Source organism: Oncorhynchus nerka, linkage group LG7, assembly GCF_034236695.1.
Source record: "Oncorhynchus nerka isolate Pitt River linkage group LG7, Oner_Uvic_2.0, whole genome shotgun sequence".
Lineage (NCBI taxonomy): Eukaryota > Metazoa > Chordata > Actinopteri > Salmoniformes > Salmonidae > Oncorhynchus > Oncorhynchus nerka.
In genome coordinates, this window is record NC_088402.1 from 24,476,317 (window position 1) to 24,503,982 (window position 27,666).

The following is a 27,666-nucleotide window of genomic DNA, read 5'->3' on the forward strand; positions in this document are numbered from 1 at the left end:
TATGCTAATTTTAAATACTACCAGTGAGATTTACCTTTCATAAATCTTGGCTAAGAATTGATCATTAAGCTAGATTCAGCCTTCTCTGAGAATTACAGTCCAATTTGAATCGACATTTAAGAAGTTTATTCAAAGGCCCGATGTGGAACTAGAGAAAAGAACATCTCAAAGATGAAAGTCACTAACAGAGATTCAAAGGATGGGAAGGGAGCCACGCTAGTATAAGCCCACATCTATTCTAATGAGGATATGAATCTTTATCTGAGATTTTGAAAGCCTTACAGTAATACGCTTGTACTGTATGAGTACTGTTGAGTAAAACTTGACCAACTTATCAAGGGATATACACTACCGTTCAAACGTTTGGGGTCACTTAAGAAATGCCCTTGTTTTTGAAAGAAAAGCAAATTTTTTGGGCCATTAAAATAACATCAAATTGATCAGAAATACAGTGTAGACATTGTTAATGTTGTAAATGACTATAGTAGCTGGAAACGGCTGATTTTTAATGGAATATCTACATAGGCATTCAGAGGTCCATTATCAGCAACCATCACTCCTGTGTTCCAATGGCACATAGGGTTAGCTCATCCACGTTTATAATTTTAAAAGGCTAATTGATCATAGAAAACTCTTTTTAAGTTATGTTAGCACAGCTGAAAACTGTTGTTCTGATTAAAGAAGCAGTAAAACTGGCCTTCTTTAGACTAGTTGAATATCTGGAGCATTTGTGAGTTCGATTACAGGCTCAAAATGGCCTGAAACAAAGACATTTCTTCTGAAGCTCATCAGTTTATTCTTGTTCTGAGAAATGAAGGCTATTCCATGTGAGAAATTGCCAAGAAACTGAAGATCTCGTACAACGCTGTGTACTTCTCCCTTCACAGAACAGCGCAAACTGGCTCTAACCAGAATAGAAAGAGTAGTGGGAGGCCCGGTGCACAACTGAGCAAGAGAACAAGTACATTAGAGTGTCTAGTTTGAGAAACAGACGCCTCACAAGTCCTCAGCTGGCAGCTTCATTAAATAGTACCCGCAAAATACCAATCTCAACATCAACAGTGAAGAGGCGACTCCGGGATGCTGGTCTTCTAGGCAGAGCTCCTCTGTGCAGTGTCTGTGTTCTTTTGTCCATCTTAATCTTTTCTTTTTATTGGCCAGTCTGAGAAATGGCTTTTTCTTTGCAACTCAGCATTCCTTATTTCTCTGTATTCACACTGTATTTCTATCAATTGTAAATTCATGTGTAGCCTTCAAATGATCCTACAGGGCAATGTATTGCTCATAGCTACAGAAACCATACAGAAACCCTACCAACATTTCCTCGGGGTACGCTCATATTCCATAATAATCTTCTCATACTTTTTCAGTCTCATGTAGGAAAAAGTCTTTGCGAGAACTGATAGTTAATTACCAGTAGTTAATCTGGTCATTACATGAACCCCTAATAGGGTATTTCCTCAATAGATATTGTAAGAGTTGGAAATTGATGATTGATGATCATTGATTAGTAATGCCTGACATGTGTCTATAATTTCCTGTCTGTAATGTGAAGTGTCGTGGAATTATCAGAATATGTTGGTAACATTTGTAAGATGTTTAATATTCATCAAATGTGTGTAAGTTACTTCTCATAAGAATGTATTTTGTTGTACTATAGTGGTGGCCATTGGCAGTTATCTGTTCTATGTCAGGACTAAGTTGCATGGGCCACATGAGAGGGGAGATGTCAAAGTGTCATCATGTGTAAACATATCTTATACTCCCTAACTTTCCCAGTGGGGAAAGGAGGGGTTGCAGTGTCTGGAATCATTCTATGCTCCCTCTTTGTTGACCTGTAGGGTCACTCTCCTATCCGTGAGTTTGTGTTTAGAGTGGGTTGTATATCAATGACAATTTGATATATGCCTGCTGATATGGAGGATTTGGTTTATGAAAGGAGACAAAGCTGAACGATGAATTATGTCTATGCTGTCTGACTATGGGTGTCTTTGCTATTAAAGGAACTCAGTTGCATTGTAAGGGGGCTCTCAGAGAAAATTCACTGGGGAGACACTGAATTTATCTGAGAGTCACGGGATTGTGATAAGAGCTCATATAATTAAAGATGGACTTTTATAACTAACTCTGACGTGTGTGTGTGTGGTTTGCTCCCATGATTTGGTAAATAGAGGAAATTTCCACCACAGAAGTGACCAATATGATGGTTGCTTCTAGAGAATAAAGTCACGTTTTATGACCTCTTGTATGCTGCCTACATCTGGTCTTCATTTTCCTTCTAGTAGTATTTTCTTTCTCTGAACCCTTGTTACAATGGTATTTCTACACTTATTTAATAAGCATGGCTGCACACACTGAATTCATGTACAGATTCAGCTTCCACAGTGTACAGTATGTAAAAAACGATGGAATTGGCCGACATCAACGTGACCATTATAATTTGAAACTATATGTCACATCAGGAACTTTGTCAAAGATGAAACTGTGATTTGTCCTCCAAGGCTCCATAAAAGTACATTAACATCTCATCAATAGAACACGATACGTAATTTGAGCTCATAAGATATATACTCATTTTATGACCTAATCAGGGTCCCACATCTTCATTCCAGTCATTGCACATGGAGGTTTTAAATCTGTCACAGGGGTCCCAAACCTTCAGCTCTTTTCAGTTGTAGGACACAAATTAATCAGTGTGTGTGTGTGTGTGTGTCTGTGTGTGTGTGTGTTTTTCTATACTCAACTATGCAGTAATCAATATCAATGTAGTACTAAAAATAACAACGTAGAACAAAAACACACAATAAATAAAAATAAAAGGGTCAGTTCAGGGTCAGTTCCAATAGAATATTTACAATGTGCAGGGATACTGGAATGACAGAGGTAGATACTGTATGTATAGGGGTAAGGTGACTAGGCATCAGGATATATGACAAACAGAATAGCAGCAGTGTATATGACGATTGTATGTGAGTGTGTGTGCATGTTTGTAGAGTTAGTATGAATATGTATGCATGTTATGTGTATGTGAGCAAATTAAGTGAGTGTGTGTATGTATGTAATTGTGTTGCTGTGTCAGTGTGCGTGAGTTTGTAGAGTCCTGTAAGTGTGCACAAAAAAACAGTTCAAAAATAAATAAATGCATGGGTCAATTCAGTCTGTGTAGCCATTTTGTTAGCTATTTAGCAGTCTTATGGCTTGGGGATAGAAGCTGTTCAGGAGTCTGTTGGTGTCAGACTTGATATACCAGTACCGTTTGCCAGTGCGGAAGAAGAAAAAACAGTCCATGTCTTGGGTTGCTGGAGTCTTTAACATTTGTCCGGGCCTTCCTTTCACACCGCCTGATATAGAGGTCCTAGATGGCAGGAAGCTCAGCCCCAGTGACGTATTAGGCTGTGATGGAGGCAACCTAAACAATAATATAGTGAAGCGAAGTTGTAGTAACGCAGACTACTTCTGCCGGTGGTGTCTACCGCAAGCAGGGACGATTGGCGAAGGATGTGTGGGCAAAAGGAAGACAGAGTCGCTGTAGAGGTTTTTTTCTGTTACACAGTGTCAGATTAGACAGGGGAGATGGTGACTCCAGAGGGGAGCAGAGGAGGTGTGTCCGACATCATTCTGTTGTTTCCTGGGTACAATCACCACGCGAGTCCGGAGTTAGAGCTAGACGAACGGAACTTACTGGCAAGTAACAGGGAAGTGTTATAGCTAACACTATTGGAGAGGATTGGATGTTCAAATCAACTCAAACTTTATTTGTCACATGCGCCGAATACAACAACTGTAGACCTTACCGTGAAATGCTTACTTACAAGCCCTTAACCAACACTGCAATTCAAGAAGAGTTAAGAAAATATTTAGAAAATAAACTAAAGTAAAAAATTATAAAAAGTAACACAATAACAAGGCTATTTACAGGGGGTACCGTTAACGATTCAGTGTGCGGGGGTACAGGTTAGAGGTCATTTGTAGATATAGGTAGTGGTGAAGTGACTATACATAGATAATAAACAGCGAGTAGCAGCAGTGTACAAAACAAATGGGGGGGGGGGGGGTTGGGGGGTTTGGCCCTCTTCACGACTGTCTTGGTGTGTTTGGACCATGATAAATCATTGGTGATGTGGACACCAAGGAACTTGAAACTCTCAACCCGCTCCACTACAGCCCCGTTGATGTTAATGGGGGCCTTTCGGCCCGCCTTTTCCTGTAGTCTACAATTTTATATGTTGTCTTCTAAGAAGAAAATACTAGTTACAATGAAAGTACTAATGAAGGATAAGACAGTAGCTAAATGCTAGCAACACACCCAAGGGACACTATTCGTTAAAAATTCTAAGGGATATTATTCACTACAAATGGAATTACATTCTGGTTAAAAGACAGACCTTATTAATAGCCATACAGCGATAAAGTGGGCTTGAGGTGACAGTTTATGTTTTGGTGTTCACAAGCTTTTTGCTGTGATAAGTCTGTACGGTCTAACAACAGTAGGGTTGTTTTTGTGATTAATAATTCATTCGTTTTTTATGTGGATTAAGGTCTTTAAGAGGGGATTTTTACTTTCATACAAAGTTATATTTTATGTGTTTAGTCTGTAAAGGAAATACAGACAGTGAAGCCAGCTTTTTTACATTTGATTATTTTTTTGTGTGTTTTTTCAAGGTTGACGGAACCGGTTTCATGAGTTAAGTCATACACGATTTTGCTTAAATATTAAGTATTCTTGTCTATTTTCTGTGTTACTTAAAGTAGGCAACAGAGTCAAGGTTCATTCCTAATTGGATGTGAGCTATTTATTGTATGCATTTGGTTGTAATTTTGAACTTTGAAATGGGGTTTATTTTGTGTAAAAGTGTTCTTACCAGCTCTAAACTTTTACTTCATTCCAAAAACAAAAGAGGATAATTAAAAACAGAAGTCAACAAACCAAGATAATGTGAGAACCCCGAAATCCTGGTTGCCTTGAATTAATGTACTGAGATAATCACACCTTTACATATGCAAATTGGAGTGGGTCTACGGTGTCTGTGATGATACAGTTGATGTGTGCCATAACCAGGTTCTCAAAGCACTTCATGATTACAGATGTGAGTGCTACAGGGCGGTAGTCATTGTGGCATGAAGCCTTAGAGTTCTTGGGAACAGGAATGATGGTGGTCAGCTAAAAACATGTGAGGATTACAGACTGGAACAATGAGAGGTTGAAAATTACAGTGAATATACCTGCCAGCTGCTCTGCGAATGCTCTGAGACCACACCCTTGACTACCATCCGGCCCTGTGGCCTTACAAGGATTGACCTGATTAAAGACCTTACTCACGCCGGCCTTGGAGAAAGAGATCACTCAGTCCTCTGGGTCGGTGGGGGCACTCACGCAAGGCACGGTGTTGTTATTGTCGAAGAGTCTATAAAATACATAGAGTTCATCTGGTTGAAAGGTATCGTTGGGCAGATCATGGCTGGTCTTCCTTTGTAAACCATAATGGACTGTAGCCCCTGCCACATGGGGTGGACATCAGATCCTGTGTAATATGATTTTATCGGCTCTTAACCAACCATGCTATTATGTTTGTTTTTTTGCATTGTTAGGCAACTTCTTTTGTACATAATTCACTGGAGAACGAAACTAAGATTTTGCGGAAAAATATCACAGTGCCTTGTGAAGGAAGATCAGGCGACGAGTGGCTAATCTGGCTAATCTGCCTTTGCCTTCCATCCTGCTAGCTAATTTTCAATCGCTGCAAAAGAAATGGGATGAACTGAAACGGGACATTACAATCTGTAAAATCTTATGTTTCACCGAGTCGTGGCTGAATGACGACATTAAGAACATACAGCTGGCAGGTTATACACTCTATCGGTAGAATAGAACAACAGCCTCTGGTAAGACACAGGGCGGGGGCCTATGTATATATGTAAACAAGTCTCAAGGTTTTGCTCGCCTGAGGTAGAGTATCTCATGATAAGCTGTAGACCAAACTATCTACCTAGAGAGTTTCATCTGTATTTTTCGTAGCTTTCTACATACCACCACAGACCGATGCTGGCACTAAAACCGCACTCAATGAGCTTTATACCGCCATAAGCAAACAGGAAAACGCTCATCCAGAGGCAGCACTCCAGGTGTCCAGGGACTTTAATGCAGGGAAACTTAAATCAATTTTACCTCATTTCTATCAGCATGTTAAAAATGTCCAACCAGAGGGAAAAAAATTCTAGAGCACTTTTACTCCACACACAGAGATGCGTACAAAGCTCTCCCTCGCCATCCATTTGGCAAATCTGACCATAATTCTAACCTCCTGATTCCTGCTTACAAGCAAAAATTAAAGCAGGAAGCACCAGTGACTCTGTCTATAAAAAAAGTGGTCAGATGAAGCAGATGCTAAACTACAGGACTGTTTTGCTAGCACTGACTGGAATTTGTTCCGGGATTCTTCCGATGACATTGAGGAGTACACCAAATCAGCCACTGCCTTTATCAATAAGTGCATCAAGGAAGTTGTTCTCACAGTGACTGCACGTACATACCCCAACCAGAAGCCATGGATTACAGGCAACATTTGCACTGAGCTAAAGGGTAGAGCTGCCGTTTTCAAGGAGCAGGACTCCTTGAGCTTCTAAGAAATCCCGCTATGCCCTCCGACGAACCATCAAACAGGAAATACAGGACTAAGATTGAATTGTACTACACCGGCTTCGACGCTCGTTAGATGTGGCAGGGCTTGCAAACTATTACAGACTACAAAGGGAAGCATATCTGAGAGCTGCCCATTGACACGAGCCTACCAGACGAGCTAAATAACTTCTATGGTCGCATCGAGGCAAGTAACACTGAAACATACATGAGAGCATCAGCTGTTTCCAGACAACTATGTGATCACGCTCTCTGCAGCCAATGTGAGTAAGACCTTTAAACAGGTCAACATTCACAAGGCCGCTGGGTCAGACGGATTACCAGGACGCGTGCTCCAAGCATGAGCATACCAACTGGCAAGTGTCTTCACTGACATTTTCAACCTCTCCCTGTCTGAGTCTGTAATATCAACATGTTTCAAGCAGACCACCATAGTCCCTGTGCCCAAGGACACTAAAGTAACCTGCCTAAATGACTACCAACCCATAGCACTCATGTCTGTAGCCATGAAATGCTTTGAAAGGCTGGTCGTGGTTCACATCAACACCATTATCCCAGAAACCCTAGACCCACTCCAATTTACATACCGCACCAACAGATCCACAGATGATGCAATCTCTATTGAACTCCACACTGCCCTTTCACACCTGGACAAAAGGAACACCTATGTGAGAATGCTATTCATTGCGAGTGTTATTCACGCTGATCCTCAACACAGGGGCCCCTCGGGGGTGCGTTCTCAGTCCCCTCCTGTACTCCCTGTTCACTCATGACTGCATGGCTAGGCACAACATCATCATTAAGTTTGCTGATGACACAACAGTGGTAGGCCTGATCACCGGCAACGATGAGACAGTCTATAGGGAGGTGGTCAAAGACCTGACCGTGTGGTGCAAGGACAACAACCTCTCCCTCAATGTGATCAAGACAAAGGAGATGATTGTGGACTACAGGAAAAGAAGGACGTAGCACGCCCCCATTCTCATCGACAGGGCTGTAGTGGAGCAGATTGAGAGCTTCAAGTTTCTTGGTGTCCACATTACCAACAAACTAACATGGTCCAAGCACACCAAGACAGTCATGAAGAGGGCACAACAAAACCTTTTCCTCCTCAGGAGACTGAAAAGATTTCTGCATGGGTCCTCAGATCCTCAAAAGGTTCTACACCTGCACCATCGAGAGCATCCTGATGGGTTGCATCACTGCCTGGTATGGCAACTGCTCGGCCTCCGACCTCAAGGCACTACAGTGGGTAGTTTGTACAGCCTAGTACATCACTGGGGCCAAGCTTCCTGCCCTTCCAGGACATCTATACCAGGCGGTGTCAGAGGAAGGCCCTAAAAATTGTCAAAGACTCCAGCCACCCCAATCATAGACTATTTTCTCTGTTACCGCAGGGCAAGCAGTACCGGAGCGCCAAGTCTAGGTCCAAGAGGCATCTAAACAGCTTCTACCCCCAAGCCATAAGACTCCTGAACAGCTAATCAATGGCTACCCAGACTATTGCATTGCCCCCTCCCCCGTCTACGCTGCTGCTACTCTCTGTTATTATCTATGCATGGTCACATTATCAACTCTACCTACATGTACATATTACCTCAATTACCTCGACACCGTTTCCCCTGAACATTGACTCTGTACCGGTACCCCCTGTATATAGCCCTGCTATTGTTATTTACTGCTGATCTTTAATTATGTTATTCTTATATCTTACTTTTTTGTAGGTATTTCCTTAAAACGGCATTGTTGGTTAAGGGCTTGTAAGTAAGTTATTTTGCTCGTTTGATGACTGTAGAGGTCGTAAGGGGGACTTCTTGTACTTGTTAATGTCCTGATTGTCAGTGTTTTCTGTGATAGCCCTGTGTGCGGGACCCCTGTCCTTTAGCTTGGTGCCAACCTCTGTATTAATCCAGGGCTTTTGATTGGGGATGCAGTGAACCTTAACTGTGGGGACAACGCCGCTGATGCATTTCCTAATGAAGCCGGTGACGGATGTGGTTAGCTGGTTGATGTTATCGACAGTGTCTCGGAAAATACTCCAATCAGCTTTCTGATTTTGATGACCATTTCTCAATGGAGCGAGTCAAGAGTACTTCCTGTTTGAGCTTCTGCTTGTTAACAGCAAGCAAGGAGTATGGAGTCCTCTGATGTGTGTGTGTCCCAGTATTGTGTGTGTGTGTCCCAGTATATGTCTGTGTTTGTGACATGTTACAGTACTCTAAGAACTCCCCAAGTCTTCCAATAATATTGAATCTATCAATGCAGCTATTCTTATCTCATTGTCACTTTATTCAAGCTCATCTAGCACTCATTTAGATGAACAAATAAGCACACACTTCATATTCAAATGGTAAATGCAGGATCAAGTATTAATCACTCCAACAGGGTGTGTGTATCTCAAATGGCACCCTATTTTCTATCTATTGCACACTATATAGGAAATAGGGTACAATTTGGGACGCATCCACTGTCTTTCTAGAAATATTCATATTAAACCTGTGTTATTGTTCATAGTCTTTATTTTTGCTCTGACGTCATGGAATGATTCAATGTGGATTAATCATGATTTATATATTTCTTTCCTCACAGCGTCCTCCGGAAATTACTCATTGCCATCATTACTGAGCTCTACAGGATGACAATGTTTGCCTTAATGGCAATAAAATGAAATTCACTCAGAAATGAGAGGCAGCTTTGCCTTGTTTGCTTCAGTACACCATCATATTCAGGGAAATTAACATCACACCATGTTTTCACAGAATGTAATTCTCCTCGACTATTCCGCTTGTTACTACCTACAACTCGATTCCTTCTTTCTTTGTCCTACCTCCAGCTCAGAATCTTATAGGCCCTATGCATGGAATCTTTAAGAACGTGTGCATGATAAAAACAAAGATAATAACAAGAGAAATATGCTGAACAATTTGTTTCCATTTCTGTGTTGAACCTTCTAACCTCTACTGGGTGAAATCAGGGCGATTCATTGCAGTATATATTTTGGGGGTAAAGGGGATACATCTTAAACACTTACCCCTGTTAATTGGATATGCTTAATTGACAGCAGGACCATGCATCCAAATTAGATCAAATTGTACATTTACTGTATATGACAGGATTTGAAAAATATAAATAACTAGCTATAGGTGTCTTTTATACTCATAACAAGTTCAAACAGGTGCCATTAATACAGGTAAAGAGTGGAGGACAGAGGAGCCTCTTAAAGAAGAAGTTACAGGTCTGTGAGAACCAGAAATCTTGCTTGTTTGTAGGTGACCAAATACTTATTTTCCACCATAATTTGCAAATAAATTCATTAAAAATCCTACAATGTGATTTTCTGGATTTTTTTTCTCATTTTGTCTGTCATAGTTGAAGTGTACCTATGATGAAAATTACAGGCCTCTCTCATCTTTTTAAGTGGGTGAACTTGCACAATTGGTGGCTGACTAAATACTTTTTTTTGCCACACTGTATCTAAGGACACAATAGCTGAAAAAAAGTAAATGGTGTGTGGGAAGAGTCTGACTTTCGGGAAATGTTAGTTATAGACAAGTACTGTACACGGGATATAGGCTACAAAACTCCAAATGCCTTTTTAGACCCAGTCACCATCTCTTCAAAGTAAGTTACTAAATATAGTCTAGTTTGTAACATTCTCTATGAAATGGGCTTTAAAATTATCTGTAATTCAATGCAGTGAGCTTTGAAATGACTGATTTATTTCCAATTTAAAGTGTTGAAAATTACATTTTGATGACGGTAGTATGACAAACTAAAGAAAATATACATTTCATTAAGTTTTTTACATTGTTATGTATACTTTATGAAAATACTAATATTAATGGACCAAAATACCAACAAATTGCAAATGTATAGGTAGATGCAAAAATGTTATTTCAGCCTGTGGTGCCTGGCCTTAAAAATGAAAAGCTGAAATGTCTTGAGTCAATAAGTATTCAACCCCTTTGTTAAGGCAAGCCTAAATAAGTTCAGCAGTAAAAATTTGATTAACAAGTCACATATTAAGTTGCATGGACTCACTCAGTGTTTGCAATAATAGTGTTTAACATGATTTTTCAATGACTACGTCATCTCTGTACCCCACACATACAATTATCTGTAAGGTCCCTCAGTCAAGCAGTGAATTTCAAACACAGATTCAACCACAAAGACCAGGGAGGTTTTCCAATGACTCACAAAGAAAGGCACATATTGGTAGTTGGGTAAAAATAAAAAGAACAGAGATTGAATATCCCTTTGGCCATTGTGAAGTTAATAATTGCACTTTGGATGGTGTATCAATACACCCAGTCACTGCAAATATACAGGCGTCCTTCCTAACTCATTTGCCAGAGAGGAAGGAAACTGCTCAGGGATGTCACCATGAAGCCAAAACAGTTACAGACAATGTTCCCTCAATAACTAACTAACTAGCAAACAACATGAAAAAATTTGCCCAAGTGGCTACATGAAGCTCTCGTTTTGATCTCAAAATAAGTACATCTATTCATTACACTCATGCGGTAAACACAGTCCAGTTCAAAGAGAATGGCACAGATCCATATATGGCAATGGTCTATTTGCATATAGGTCTACTGCAGCTCTGATTGCTTATGCCGCACCAGTCTGCGTAGAGTACAGGCTGAGTCGTGTGTGTCAATGCAACATAATCCTCCTCCGATGCGTTCTGCCCACAAAAAATATCTTGCATAGTTTTGAATACTAAGTCTTACATAGTTCAATTTGTTTTGGTGTGTTGCATTGAAAGTGGCCAATATTGGATTGATTTGATCACAATTTCCACAGTAAAGGGAAGCGTTGATAGTGTTAACTAAAGGGGAAAACTCTTGAATGTTGAGTGAAGTTCAATCTCGTGCTTCTCTGTGTGGGCGGATATTTCGCACACAAGCAGCTTAGAGGGAACGTTGGTTACAGAGTTTAATGGCTGTGATTGGAGAAAACTGAGGATGGATCAATAACATTGTAGTTACTTCACAATACTAACCTAAATGACAGAGTGAAAAGAAGGAAGCCTGTACAGAATAAAATATATTACAAAACATGCATCCTGTTTGCAATAAGGCACTAAAGTAAAACTGCTAAAAATGTGGCAAAGAAGTTAACTTCATGTCCTCAACACAAAGCGTACTACTCTTCACATTTTCAAGCATGGTGGCTGCATCGTGTTATGGGTATACTTGTCATTGGCAAGGACTAGGGAGTTTTTTAAGAAAAAAAGAAAGCTCAGCACAGGCAAAATCCGAGAGGAACCTATTTTAGTCTTCTTTCCAACAGACATTGGGAGACCAATTCAACTTTCAGCAGGACAATAACCTTAAACACAAGGCCAAATATACACTGGAGTTGCTTACCAAGATGACATTGAATGTTCCTGAGTGGCCTAGTGTCAGGTTTGACTAAATTGTCTTGAAGATATATGGCAAGACTTGAAAATGGTTTTCTAACAATGATCAACAAACAACTTGACAGAACTTGAATATATTTAAAGGGATATTGTGTGTAATCCATTTTGAATTCAGGCTGTAACACAACAAAATGTGGATTAAGTCAAGGGGCATGAATACTTTCTCAAGGCATTGTATAGACACTGATATGACACTTATATTGACACCTCTCCAAAGGGTCATTGGTAAGGTCCTCCAACAGTACCGCTACTTACTGCCTATTGATGAGATCTCCACTGTGTTCCAAATAGCACTGTATTCCCTATACTGTACTGCACTACATTTAACCAGAACCCTATAGGCATTGGTCAAAAGCAAGGCTTTCCCCCCTTTATATATTCCATTTGGGACACCGCTCTTATCTCTAAAGGTCTAACTTGACCCTTTTCTCACCCCTTAACCCACATCTCATTACACGCTATAGTACTCTCTGATGTCCGCTCTCTGTTCCGGTCACCAATGGTGTGAAGAACGACCTTCACTGGAGCTTCACTGGAAATTGTCATATAAAATATGTAATTATGCTTTTCTGATGTTAAATCTGCTCCCATTGTGTAAAATCTTTGACAGGAGATAAATTGCCTTGGCAAAGAAAGAGAGGAAAAGAGCACAGGAGACACAGAGATGTAGCCACAGGGAACTGAAATCAAAATGCTGAAACTGGTACCCATCTAAGTGCACATTAGAACGCAGGCAGGTAAATCGACGGGAGTCACAACAGCTCTTTCACAAAGTCATTAACTTTGTTATGCAAAGGGAAGAATCAGTCTAAATTACAGACACACTCTCTGGAATGAGATATGCATAGCTATAGGAGCATATTCTAATCTTAGAAATGTTGCAGAAGTTTTATAACAGAAAATTGTTGGTAAAACACACTGAGTATACAAAACATTAGGAACAAATTCTTAATATTGAGTTGCACCCCCTTTTCCCCTCAGAATAGCCTTAAGTTGTCTGTGCATGGAATCTACAAGGTGTCAAAAGCGTTCCACAGGGATGCTGGCCGATGTTGACTCCAATGCTTCCTACAGTTGTGACAAGTTCACTGGATGTTCTTTGGGTGGTGGACCGTTCTTGATACACACAGGAAACTGTTGGGACTGAAAAACCAGCAGCGTTGCATCTTGACACACTCAAACCAGTGCACTTGGCACCTACTACCATATCCTGTTCAAAAGCACTTCAATATTTTGTCTTGTCCATTCACCCTCTGAATGGCACACAAACAATCCATGTATCAATTGTCTCAAGGCTTAAAAATCATTATTTAATCTGTCTCCTCCACTTCATCTACACTGATTGAAGTGAGTTTAACAAATGACACCAATAAGGGATCATAGCTTTCACCTGGATTCACCTGGTCAGTCTATGTCATGGAAAGAGCAGGTGTTCCTAATGTTTTGTACACTCACTATATGCTTCATACACTCAGTGTATGTGTTTGATGGAGACAAAATGATCTTAAAAGCCCCATACAGGGTACCCATCACATTACATTATATTTCATTCATATAATAAAGAACACATTTAATTGAAAGGCGAACATCAATGTTTTATAGTGACCATTAAATCTACCTGCTAAACATTGAAATATGATTGGCTTCCTTTACATTCTCTAGGTCTCACACTATGATGACTCCCATTTGGTTCACTATATCCACTAGCCTCTCCCAGGGGGATCTGCCTATTCCCACTATGAGACTGTAATATCATCCATAGCCTGCAGCAATACAAATGACTAATTTCTCCAGAAGTCTTCAGCTGAGATAGCGTGCTGCTAGCACAGACTGACTGCTGACTGTTCAAGAGCTGGAAAAACATGTTAGATCATTGTGGAGAGAACCCAGTGCTGGGAGTTTTCTCTGTTTGTATGTGTGCACATGATTCAACTGCATAAACAGTTGGTGGTTTTGTGTAGCACAATGATTTGAAACTAGTGACCACTCAAACCATATGAGAGAGAGAGAGAGAGAGAGAGAGAGAGAGAGAGAGAGAGAGAGAGAGAGAGAGAGAGAGAGAGAAATGACATGTACAGCCAACACACAAATTCAAATGGCTATTATGTTCTGGAATCTGTAATTAAAGGGCATAATACATAATGATGACATAAACTCCTGCAACACTCATGTGTATCTAATGGGATACAAAATAATAGTTTAAGCAACTCAAGGACACGCCTGAAAATGCTGACAGCTTGTCGTGGTTAGAATACAGGGAATGCAGGAATCTGAAACACAGCTGATGAAAATGTACCCTTAATTTCACCTGAGATCTGAATATTATAGACAGACTGATTTGTTTATAAATCACTGGATAACTGTGATTGTGTTGAAATATTCAGCTCATATGATTGGTTGTAGGCAAATGGATTTGTCAAGTGATTTGCCAGAATTTGATCATCTTTTTTCTTAACAGTCTACCAATACTCCATTGTTAAAACAATAAGCATCAGAGCAACTTAATGTAAAATGTTACCAAACCTCCTTTTCAACCTTTACATTTCTCTGTCCTGCTTCCTCTGTCAGTGTTTCTGCTGCAATAGGTACAGTGTGAACGGATGTGAGCGGTTAACGTCACCACAAAGTGACAGGGTCAAAAAGCATGAAATCGCCTACTAAATTAGGACCATTTAGAATGATGTGAAGTACTGGCACCAAGCGGGAACATTCAACGGATTTCAAATGAATATTTTAGAGATATAGGACTTCATTAGACTACACACAGCAGCATCAGCAAGAAAGCTAGCTACAGTAGCAGATAAACCAGAATATTTCCCTCTTCATGTATTAGGGAGGGTAAATTGATATTTAGTCTCTCAATGTCTCTCAAATGAACACTGATGAGCAGTCAGGAATGGTTTACAGTTATAATGGTAATGTCTTTTCGCAAGAACATTTAAAAAAAATTCAAACTGCAATCTCTTCCCCACCAGGTCTCTCCTTTGTTTCCTCCAGAGATATTACACTAAGCCACTTATTCTGTTTTTCCATGTTAGTTTGCACTCAGAGGTACAGCACACTACATGACCAAAAGCTTGTCAAACGTCTCATTCCAAAATCATTGGCATTAATGTGGAGTTGGTCCCCCCCCTTTGCTGCAAAAACAGCCTCAACACTTCTGGAAAGGCTTTCCACTAGCTTTTGGAACATTGCTGAGGGACTTTCTTCCATTCAGCCACGAGAGCGGGCACTGATGTTGGGTGATTAGGCCTGGCTCGCAGTAGGCGTTCCAATTAATTTCAAAGGTGTTTGATGGGGTTGAGGTCAGGGCTCTGTGCAGGCCAGTCGAGTTCTTCCAGACTGATCTCGACACACCATTTCTGTATGGACCTTGCTTTGTGCACTGGGGCATTGTCATGCTGAAACAGGAATGGGCCTTCCCCAAACTGTTGCCACAAAGTTGGAAGTACAGAATCATCTAGAATGTCATTGTATGCTGTAGCGATAAGATTTGCTTTCACTAGAACTAAGGGACCAAGCCCAAACCAGGAAAAACAGCCCCAGACCATTATTCCTCCTCCACCAAACTTAAAGCTGACACTATGCATTGAGACAGGTAGCATTCTCCTGGCATCCGACAAAACCAGTTTTGTATGTAGGACTGCCAGATGGTGAAGCGTGATTCATCACTCCAGAGAAGGCATTTCTACTGCTCCAGAGTCCAATGGCGGCGAGTTTTACACCATTCCAGCCAACACTTTGCATTACGCATAGTGATTTTAGGCTTGTGTGCAACTTTTCCGGCATGGAAACCCATTTCATGAATCTCCCGACGAACAGTTATTGTGCTGACGTTGCTTCCAGAGGCAGTTTGGAACTCAGTAGTGAGTGTTGTAGCCATGGATAGACAATATTTACACACTATGCACTTCAGCACTAGGCTGTCCCGTTTGGTGAGCTTGTGTGGCCTACCACTTCCTGGCTGAGCTGTTGTTGCTCCTAGATGTTTCCACTTCACAATAATAGCACTTACAGTTGATTGGGACAGCTCTAGTAGGGCAGAAATTTGAAGAACTGACTTGAGTTCTTCAGTAAGGCCATTCTATTGCCAATGTGTGCTCGATTTTATACACCTGTCAGTAAGGGGTGTGGCTGAAATAACCAAATCCACTAAGCTGAAGGAGTGTCCTTTTGTATATATAGTGTATTTCCCTTATTTTTCCCAATTTTTTCTCTCTCTCTGCCCCCTCATTCCTCTTTCATGCCTCTCTCTCTCCACCTAACTCACTTTCATTCATTAGGGTGGATGGCATGCTGTTCATCACTGTGACACTAATTTATTACAAAGCCCTGAGCTTGGGGGAGATAATCAAAGATATAGATATTGTGAGGAAATGCTAGCTCAGATCCAGCGGATGTGGCTGCTGTTTGAGAGATGAAACCTCCTTCTGTTTCAGGTTAGAGCCCCCCTCCTAAATAGTAAGGTATGATTTCTGTGACAACCCCTTATAAGGATTGCAAGTGTTCACAAGGTGATGAACTATCAGTTTAGGAGAACGTTACAGGTCACCAGGCTCAGTGACCTTTGACACAAAGACGTCATTCATAGTGACAGTCTAGTGATTGAGAATCAGTACACCTGCCTTCCTTCATTTATTCAGAGAACGAGGTGGAAATGGAGGGAGGGAAATGGAGGGAGGGAAATGGAGGGAGGGAAGGGAGTTAGGGAAGTAAATCAGCCATTTGACAAGTTGGTACATCTGTCCATCTCTCATCTGACTGGCTTAGTGACAGTCTGTCTGTCCATCTCTCATCTGACTGGCTTAGTGACAGTCTGTCTGTCCATCTCTCATCTCACTGGCTTAGTGACAGTCTGTCTGTCCATCTCTCATCTCACTGGCTTAGTGACAGTCTGTCTGTCCATCTCTCATCTGACTGGCTTAGTGACAGTCTGTCTGTCCATCTCTCATCTGACTGGCTTAGTGACAGTCTGTCTGTCCATCTCTCATCTGACTGGCTTAGTGACAGTCTGTCTGTCCATCTCTCATCTGACTGGCTTAGTGACAGTATGTCTGTCCATCTCTCATCTCACTGGCTTAGTGACAGTCTGTCTGTCCATCTCTCATCTCACTGGCTGTACTGACAGTCTGTCTGTCCATCTCTCATCTCACTGGCTTAGTGACAGTCTGTCTGTCCATCTCTCATCTGACTGACTTAGTGACAGTCTGTCTGTCCATCTCTCATCTGACTGGCTTAGTGACAGTCTGTCTGTCCATCTATCATCTCACTGGCTGTACTGACAGTCTGTCTGTCCATCTATCATCTCACTGGCTGTACTGACAGTCTGTCTGTCCATCTATCATCTCACTGGCTGTACTGACAGTCTGTCTGTCCATCTATCATCTCACTGGCTGTACTGACAGTCTGTCCATCTCTAATCTCACTGGCTAGTGACAGTCCCTCTGGCTCTATCGGCCTCAGCTGTCTAACTGATACTTTTGAGGCGGCAGGTAGCCTAGTGGTTAGAGCGTTGGGCCAGTAACCGAAATGTTGCTGGATCAAATCCCGAGCTGACAAGGTACAAATCTGTTGTTCTGCCCCTGAACAAGGCAGTTAACCCACTGTTCCCAGGTAGGCAGTCATTGTAAATAAGAATTAGTTCTTAATTGACTTACCTAAATAAAAAAATAAAAAGACTCAAGGCCAATGCAAGGCAAAACACAGCTTTAGTAGCTAGCTGCTAGAGTTTGGAACACACACACACATGCTCACACAGACCTTCACAGAGACACGCATGCATGTATGCATGGACATACAGGAACACTTGATCATGCACCTACCTATGGACTTGGACACACACATAGAAGAATATAGGAGCGCATGACCTCATTCACACACACACACACGCACACGCGCACACACGCACACACTACGTACCTTTAAAGTTGATCTTGAAGCCAATGGAGCCCACGCTCTCGTCTGACTGGAGGTGAAGCCACATCTGATGGGTCATGCTGACTATGAGGTCAGGGACGAAGCTACCTGAGAGACTGGGGGGAGGATGACAATACACGTTTAACCTGACTGTAACATGGATACCGGAACATGGACAATAAACTATTAACCTGACTGTAACATGGATACTGGAACATGGACAATAAACTATTAACCTGACTGTAACATGGATACTGGAACATGGACAATAAACTATTAACCTGACTGTAACATGGATACTGGAACATGGACAATAAACTATTAACCTGACTGTAACATGGATACCGGAACATGGACAATAAACTATTAACCGGACTGTAACATGGATACCGGAACATGGACAATAAACTATTAACCTGACTGTAACATGGATACTGGAACATGGACAATAAACTATTAACCTGACTGTAACATGGATACTGGAACATGGACAATAAACTATTAACCTGACTGTAACATGGATGCTGGAACATGGACAATAAACTATTAACCTGACTGTAACATGGATACTGGAACATGGACAATAAACTATTAACCTGACTGTAACATGGATACTGGAAAATGGACAATAAACTAGTAACCTGACTGTAATATAGTATTTATAACAACACATACCAGAAACGGACTGGCTATTAGGTAGTTCTGGTAAATGTCACAATGGCTGGTCCATCTTTAGCCGAATGGGCCTGTCCAAATTGTGTTTTCTTTACGCCAAAGTATCAGTATTTGTATAATAGAGAAAAAATAATGGGCCGGTGTGTTAGAAATGTCTGGGCCGGCTTCTGGTCCCAGTCCGTCCCTGACATGTACAATACTATCACACTGCAACATGGGACTGATACATTGATAACAACACACACTATCCCCCTGATTGTAACACGGTACTGGCACATTGATGGACAATCTTTAAAATCGAGTCAATGTTATGGGGGACTACACTAGCTTTGAAGATGAATGTTAACATGCACACTACCACTAAGCGTCTCTGTCATGCCCTGATCTGTTTCACCTGTCCTTGTGATTGTCTCCATCCCCTCCAGGTGTCGCTTATTTCTCCCAGTGTATTTATCCCTGGGTTTCCTGTCTCTCTGTGCCAGTTCGTCTTGTATGTTTCCAAGTCAACCAGTGTTTTTTCCGTTCTTCTGCTTTTTGCAATCCTTTTTCTAGTGCTCCCGGTTTTGACCCTTGCCTGTTTCTGGACTCTGTACCCGCCTGCCTGACCATTCTGCCTGCCTTGACCACGAACCTGTCTACCACTCTCTACCTCCTGGACTCTGATCTGGTTTTGACCTTTTTGCCTGTCCACGACCATTCTCTTGCCTACCCCTTTGGATTAATAAACATTGTAAGAGTCCAACCATCTGCCTCCTGTGTCTGCATTTGGGCCTCGCCTTGTGCCTTGATAGTCTCATATGCGGTGCAGGGAATACAGTACATTCAACAATAGTATAGTCTATGTTACGGATATAGAATCACAAAGACCATTGATAGCTTCTCCACCTGAACTTTTGATGACCTCTATGACCTCTTGATGAACTCCATACAGTAGTTAACTGGCTTAACAGTCAATACCATTTGCATACAGAATACATAAAACCCACCACAGGAGGCTGGTGAGGGGAGGACGGCTCATAATAATGGTTGTAATGAAGTGAATGGAATCCTATGAAACACATTGAAACCGTGTGTTGGATGTGTTCGATACTATTCCATTTATTTTGTTCCAGCCTGTGAAACACACAGTAATATAGATACAGTAAAGTGCTGAGCCACTCACACTTGGAGTATTGTCTTGGGGTCACCCACTTCCCCTCCGTCACCGATGGTTAGCGTGTCGTAGGCAATCTCCAGGTCAAACTCCTCAAAGTTAATCTGAATTACCTGTCGGTGGCAAGAAGAAACGAGGCATAATGGTTAGCCGCATGTCAAATGGCCTGAATGAAAGTTTATGGGTTTCTCACAATTTAATTCCACTGGCCTAGCTAATACAGGAAAACAAGCAAGCTCCCCAAAAATGATATTTACCCAAAGAACTTAAAAAGCCACTGAAAAGGGTGGATTCTGTCCATGAATATGGTATCCATATAAAAGACTCCTGCTAAGATTGTCCTAATTTGGACACCATACATATAGAACAGAAAAATGTTTGCCTTCCCTTCTGATTATGTCTATTGAAACTTCTGTAAATATATTGAATTCATGTGGGTCTCACAACTGTAATAGTGTGAACTAAAATGATCACTTATCGGCATTTGTAGCTGAAAAGGACTGTTGCCGTGTGTTTTGAGAATTCATTGAAATACAGTGGTGATAGTCAAATACTGCCTGTGATTGCAGGACCTTTTGATGGTAGGCCTATACTATATTAATAAATGGATAGTTCACTCAATTTTTTTGTGTGTATTTTGTACATTAGTCCATGATGCAAAACATCATCATCATCATCATCATCATCATCATCATCATCATCATCACAGTTTTCTGGAAAACTTCACATGCACAGTTTCTTGGGATTTAATTTTCAACTGAAAATGTAACATCTAAGCAAGTAGTAGCAGGAAACCACAGGTCTGCATAAACTTTGAAGCATACTGTACGGGAGCTGTCCATTGGGGAAAAAACTGGTTGTATCAATGATGCTTCCACATTGTTTAAACTATACTTAAACTATCCCTTTAAGACTTTCCCTGAAAGTTTGCAGTAAAAAACGTACGGCCATTTCTTTTGTTGACTGACCACCTCAGATGACAGCAATTTCTGTTATACATTAGAATGTTGGTTCATTCCATGGCTCATTATTCTTTTGTCTAGTTATCAAAATCATGCCACTAATCTAAGATGAAAATATGGAAATTTAACATCCTGTTAAATAAAAAAATAAAGCTTTAGTGCATAATTAGGGTTGCAGCCAAAAAAATTGCTGACAGCTCTCTCTCTCTCTCTCTCTCTCTCTCTCTCTCTCTCTCTCTCTCCCTCTCCCTCTCCCTCAGGACTAAGACAGGCTCCTCTGTTTTCTCCTAAAGTCTCTTGGGGTATAGGTCCATATGGTGAAACAGAAGAAGAGAAATAACTTCACATTTGCTAATTACACTAATTACATTGTGAACTGTCTACACATTAATACACATCTAGTTGTTTCTTAGAAGAACACTGGCAAGATATTTTACTCAATGGTTAATTGTCTTATGGAGAGTCCCCAGACATACATCACATGCATATTACCAGTATGTATATCAACATTCACAGGTAGATCAGGAAAAATAAATATTTAACTAAACAAACGTGATTTACACGGAGGAAACCAATACCATCAGGACTCTGAATAAATATCACACGATTTAAAGCGTCCCTAACCCAACACCAAATCAATACAAAAATCAGACAAAAGGTCTACTTGATTAAAATACAATTTCCTTTGCTCTCCATGTGATGTAGACCTACAGAACTCTTCTGTGTGTGTCTTGTGTCATCTAGAGATAATTACATTTCAAAGGTGCTATATGACATACTTACAGAAGGATCGGAAGTGTTTTTGTCTGGATTAATAATAAAGGGCAGAAAGTCAGAGACGTGTGTGTGTGTGTGTGTGTGTGTGTGTGTGTGTGTGTGTGTGTGTGTGTGTGTGTGTGTGTGTGTGTGTGTGTGTGCGCATGCGTGTGCGTGTGGAGAGGATGCAGAAGGGATTGAAGATTCTTTTCATTTTATTAACTCATCAAGGATCAGATGGAGACAGCTAGGCCCAGTTGATATGGCAACTGTGCCAGAGAGGGGTTTTAGCAGGGGGCTTCTAGTCCTCTCCTCGGGATAGAGTCCCTTCACCTGGTTGATTGATGCTCAAAGAGTTCACCATCCCAGCTCCGAGTAATAAATCTATGTTTTCAAATGCCGATTACAAAGCATTACTACCATCACAAAGGTCATTGTTGTGTGTGTTTGTGTGTGTGTGTGTGAGCATGCATGCCTGTGTACTATACACATGCATGTGCACGTGAATGAGTGTGTGAGTGATCATAAAGATTTGTACCAGTGCAAAACCTCTGTTGTATTACAAACAAGGCGGTTGAGGCCACACTATTACACATTAAACGACAAAGCATTGAGCCCAATAAACCCATATCCTAGTCTTATGACTTGACAATGAACATTTAAAGTCCCAGTGAGGAACACAATGTGGAGAAGGAGGTGTTGACTCACTCACAGAAAGACAGATCTGTCTCTGAGGAGTCAACTGGAGCGGTTTGAATAGGCCTTTATGTAAAAACACAGGGTTTTTTAAAGCCTCACAAACCTCTGAGGGGCCCTTCAAACCCGCTAGTAAGCGCAGCGCTCCTCTCATCAGGAAGGACTCGAAGTTAATGTCCTCTCTCAACTGAGACAAATCCCTTATTTAATGTTGTTCAGTCTGCTCAACGTGTTCGTACCACCAAATGGCTGTTTTCTATGTCAGTATAAGCCATCGTCTCATAGCCATTGTCTTCACTGCTTATGATGTGGATTTAAAACAAGTTACTAAGTAATTATTAAGACTAATAGGCATACCATTTGTCATGCAGGCTTGCTAATAACTATTGCCTGACGTGTAGCACACAAAGAAAGAAAGAGATATGAGAAAGATTATCATCAGGTGCTGAAAAATAACCGAGCCGTGCCCAGAGAGGGGTTGTGGATATTGGCAGGTGAGTTGTAGTGTTGTAGTGTTTGTGATGCTGAGGGGGGGTGAAGGGTGATTAAACGAAGGGGGACTCTGTCAGTCATGATTCCCACATGCTCATGCTGGGCTGAGAGGGGGCTTAAAGAGAGTGCTTCATACACATACACAACCCTGCCCCAAGCCCATGCCACACACATGGGTCCAATCAGACTCTCATCCATTCCCTGTGACAAAGCACCCAGATCGTTCACACACACTCACACTCATTCATTTCCTCTAGATTAGCCCTCCACACGGATGGGCTGTCTGATTCCCTCTGCCTCTCCATCTCCTCCAGTAGAGTGCTTGTTGTTGTCACGTTAGAGCAGGCAGGAGAGTGTGTGTGGGGGGGAATGTTTTTTTCCAGGCAGAAGTGTTTGTTGTGTGTGTGGTGTTGAGTGCTTTTGTGCAGGCAGGAGTGTTTGTGTGTGGTGTTGAGTGTTTTTATTCCGTCTCACTGTATCATTGCATTGGCAGCACCATTCTCAGTGGAAGCTACTGTAGTGTTTGCTTTGTGTTTGTGAGCAATCTGTTGGGCACTATCTATGGTTTGGATAGAAGTCTATGAAATTAATGAAATACAAACTGGCCTTTGTTGGTAATAAAGTCCAGATTGATGCTTGGATTGGTTGCAGAGTATTTACAAAAAGCTTTTGAGGATATTTAAGCACTGACTCTTATTATAGCTAAGGGAAACCCCCAGAAACACCACAACCGTATGTGCAGAGACCATCTGTGCCTGCACAATCATTGTGGGATTCAAGTTGGAAATGATTGATTGACTCCTCTGGTTTCATCTCCTCAGTTTCATTTGGCTGAAAAATAGAAAAAGTAGCTTTTTTTAAGGACTAAGGAAGAGTGATCAGAGGAACTGATAATAATATTTACATGATCACAATCTGCCTTGCCACAGGGAGGCCTTTGAGTCTCAAGATTCACTATTCAATTTTCACTTCAAAAACATAAAAAATGTGTCGGCGTGCGTTTCAACTCCCGGGGGAAGTCTTTTTTTTAACTTCCCACAATCCACTAGCACTTCAGGGCTCTGATCTGCCAATCACAAGCCAGGCATGCGAATGAGAGTTACACATCCTCTTTCCCTTGGAACATTTTCAGAAGAGAGTAAAGGTTGGCAGAGGTTGGCAGAGGTGTGTGCTTAAAGATGTTTTCGTGCCCTATGGATCATGTAAAGCTGGTTTCAGAGGTAGTGTGCTGATCAGATTACCAGGACTTACTGAGCTGTACATTAACATCTTCCAGTTGGTTCCCAACAAAGTTTGTCATCACTATCTCTAGTCTTCCAATGCAGGAATCATCTATCCTCTAGCCCTATTTTCTTTCATCATCATTGTTAACTCTTTATTCCATCTGACAATGGCTAGCAGTTTCTTAATTGTGATAAAAACAGAACATTGTCATCAGTTCTTCGAGGCATTACTGAAATATTTCATGTAACAGCTGTTTATTTGCTGAAATTTGTGCAGTTGCCCAGCTATTAAAAGGGACTTTTTGTTTAATTTAAGTTTTACGGTAGTTCCTCAACGCTTTCTCCTCTAATTGGAGAAAGTGACAATAGTGAATGTGGCAATTAGGAAAGAGCCAAAGTCAAATCCCCCGTCTCTAAAGAGTGTTACTTAATATAATAGAAAAATCTTACATGTTTCACTTTCACCTTAAAAGACAACTTTGGGATTTTGACAAAAGAGGGCCCTTTATCTACTTCCCCCAGAGTCAAATGAACTTGTGGATACCATTTCTATGTCTGTGTATAGTATTAAGGAAGTTAGAAGTAGTTTTGCGAGCCAATGACTGGAAGTCTATGAGTATCTACTAGCATGCTAGTAGATCCCCATAGACTTCCAGTCAGATACCCGTAGACTTCCATTCATTAGCGCTAATGCTAGTTAGCAATTGTGTAAGTAATAGCAACTTCCTTTAAATTGCACACAGATACATACAAATGGTATCCACGAGTTCATCTGACTCTCGGGAAGTAGATAAAGATCCCCACTGCCAAAATCCTGAAGTACAGTATGCCTTTAACTGCTTTCTCTAATGATGATATTCCAACAAACCATCAATCTCTGGAGCCAGACCAATGAGGTGATGTAACAGGATTGGATTTGTGCTGGATGGAGCACTTCCTACAAGTGGAGGCTAGATTACTGATATACATTTGCATATGTCAGGTTCATAGCTACTCATAGCTATCTCTCCTTCCTCCCAAAGTGTGCACTTGTTCACTTCACCAAACCAATGCTTTTATGTTTGTGGAGAGTAAGTAGTGAACTAGTGTACACTTCAGAAGGAAGGAGAGAACCTACAGTATGAGTACTCTGACTCTTGTCCTTCAAGACAATAATACACATTTGACTAGCAACTGAATGTGATGGATATAATAGAATGTGATACATTTGGACTGTTAGCACACACTTAACAGGCAATACGATAACTGTTGTAACATAGCCGTGGCAAGACGCCATCTGCAAAGGAAAGGCCTTGCTGCAGCAATGACGTTGTATGCGGCTCTAAACTGGCAGAAGCAGGGCGGCTGTTTAAAACATCGCAAGAGAGCCGCAGCAGAGAGAGAAAGCGAGAGAGAGAGCGAGAGTTAGAGAGCGAGAGAGCGAGAGAGAGAGAGAGAGAGAGAGAGAGAGAGAGAGAGAGAGAGAGAGAGAGAGAGAGAGAGAGGTGGACTAAGGTCTCCAAATTGAATTAAGGCACGACAACCTGCAATACTCTCCCAGCAAGGTTAAAACAGGGAATGCAATGTAAAAAAATTGATGCTCTGAAATTGTGTCTGCCAAAAATAAATGAAGCAATAACGTTTGATGCTGTAAGCAGCTATTACCCATCTCTTACCTCAAGGAAGAAGGCATCGGGCTCTAACTGCCACTGAGAGGGTGTGACAACGTTTCTATAGGAAACCCTTCCCCTTTTCCCTCAAGTGCTTCTCTTGTTTTTCTTTTTTTCTTTTTCTTTTTTTTACAGTGTAGTGATCTGAAGCTCATTACATGTTTTAGAGAAGGAATATCTTTAATTAAGAATGCAAGATGTGTCATGCCCTGACCTTAGAGATCCTTTTTATGTCTCTACTTTGGTTTGGTCAGGGCGTGACTTGGGATAGGCATTCTATGTTTTTGTGTTCTATGTTTTCTATTTCTGTGTGTTTGGCCGGGTGTGGTTCTCAATCAAAGGCAGCTGTCTATCGTTGTCTCTGATTGAGAACCATAATTAGGTAGCCTTTTCCCACCTGTGTTTTGTGGGTAGATCTTTTCTGTTTTATGTCTTTCTGCACATGACAGGACTGTTTCGGTTTTCGTTCATTCTCTTTGTTATTTTTGTTATTTCAGTGTTCAGTTCAAATAAATTATGAACGCTTACCACGCGCGCTTTGGTCCTCTCCTTCCAACAGCCGTTACAAGATGGTTTATCAGAAATTAATTCTATAATATAGAATAAGGAGCAATAAGGCCTCAAGGTTTGAAAAAAGACTCTGTATTTGTTAACTAATATTACCAAGTACTTGAGGTAGAATTAGGTTTCCCGGATCCAGTTTAAGCCTATTCCTGGACTAAAAAGCATGCTTCATGGAGAATTTCCATTGGAAGTCAAGTACTAGGCTTATTCTGGGTCCGGGAAACAAGCCCTTACAGTTTTCTGAGATCTTAAAGGATGTGTGTTGTGTTTTAATGTTGTCGAAAGACTAAGTAAATGACCAGAGTAATTGGTATTGTAAGTGGTGACCATAAACTATCATTGACACCATTGACCTTATCAAATCAAATGTTGTTATAGTCAGTGCAGCTAGTTTGGGTACCCTTCATTGACTATTTAGCAGTCTGGCTATTTATATTGCGCTTGCTTGTGTTTATCTTTGACACTCATTGAAATGACCTGGCCCACTTAGTCTTAAAACATTTCAACTCTTTCAGAAAACTCAATAAAAAAGCTCTAGATTTATTGAAAACAACATGACAAAAACTGTCAACGGGAAAGGAAAAACACCTTTCCACAGTTGTTCTGGCTCAGTCCCAGACCATTAAAAATGGAGGGAAGGAAGAAAACATCTCTATGGCCCACAAGGCTTTCATGCTACCTTCCATCCATCATCGCCATGGGAATATGTCCAAACAATTTCATAACAGGCTTTTGATTTTTTTTTTTTGTTTCTTAAAATATAACATTGGAGTAAGAAATGAACTGCCAGGACTGATCCTTGAGGCCCTTTTAGGTTTTATGTTCCTGGCCCTTGCTAGGGACCCTGTCATTGTGCATTGGAATTATCATCTAATAAACTGCAGTGCTTGTGGGTGGCTTCTTTCTTTCTTTCTTTCTTCCTTCCTTGAGGTAATCACAGATCTGACATGACTGTTGAAATCAATGTAAAGATCAGTGATTATCTCAGGGAAAGGAAGAAGAAAGAGTATTCAATTGGGGTCTGATTCTTAGTGTGTGTCAGAGGTACTGCTAGCTTCTGTACCTGTAGACTGGACTACAGTCTCAATGAGTTTGGCTGCACTCCAGATGGTTCTAGAACGTATTTATGGACGAGCGAGGTGTCAGGTGCAGAGATAGTAGGTGATAGGTGATAAGGAGAATTTGGTTTGTTCTCCCAATTTATGACAGTACAGTAACATTTTAGCCTTGACAAACCATGAGTCCAAATTGGGTATCATTCTTATTAAAAGTTAGAAGGGGCGTATCAGACCTGAGATCAAATAGCATTTTAAATCTTTCAAAAAATGTAGCTGTGCTTGCTTGAGCTTGCCTGGCACAACGGAGTCAATGGAATAGTCCCAAGTGTAAACCCCTCTCTCTTTCTTTCCTCAGAATTAAGGAAACGCTCACTGTGTTTGTGCCCAGGTCTTTCCATATTCTGTTGTGTTTCAGCCTGCATTTATAATGGATTAATATACATTTTGTGTCACTGCCCTA

At 41.0% G+C, this 27,666-nt stretch overlaps 1 protein-coding gene across 1 annotated transcript in view; it reads right to left on the reverse strand.

Annotated features, from left to right (window-relative positions):
- LOC115131349 (CUB and sushi domain-containing protein 3) overlaps positions 1 to 27,666 on the reverse strand; it is a 317,735-nt gene that overhangs the window by 265,192 nt on the left and 24,877 nt on the right. The window contains 2 exon segments of the mRNA XM_065021039.1: positions 17,982 to 18,094; positions 19,816 to 19,919. Of these exon segments, the coding sequence (XP_064877111.1) occupies positions 17,982 to 18,094; positions 19,816 to 19,919 (217 nt within the window).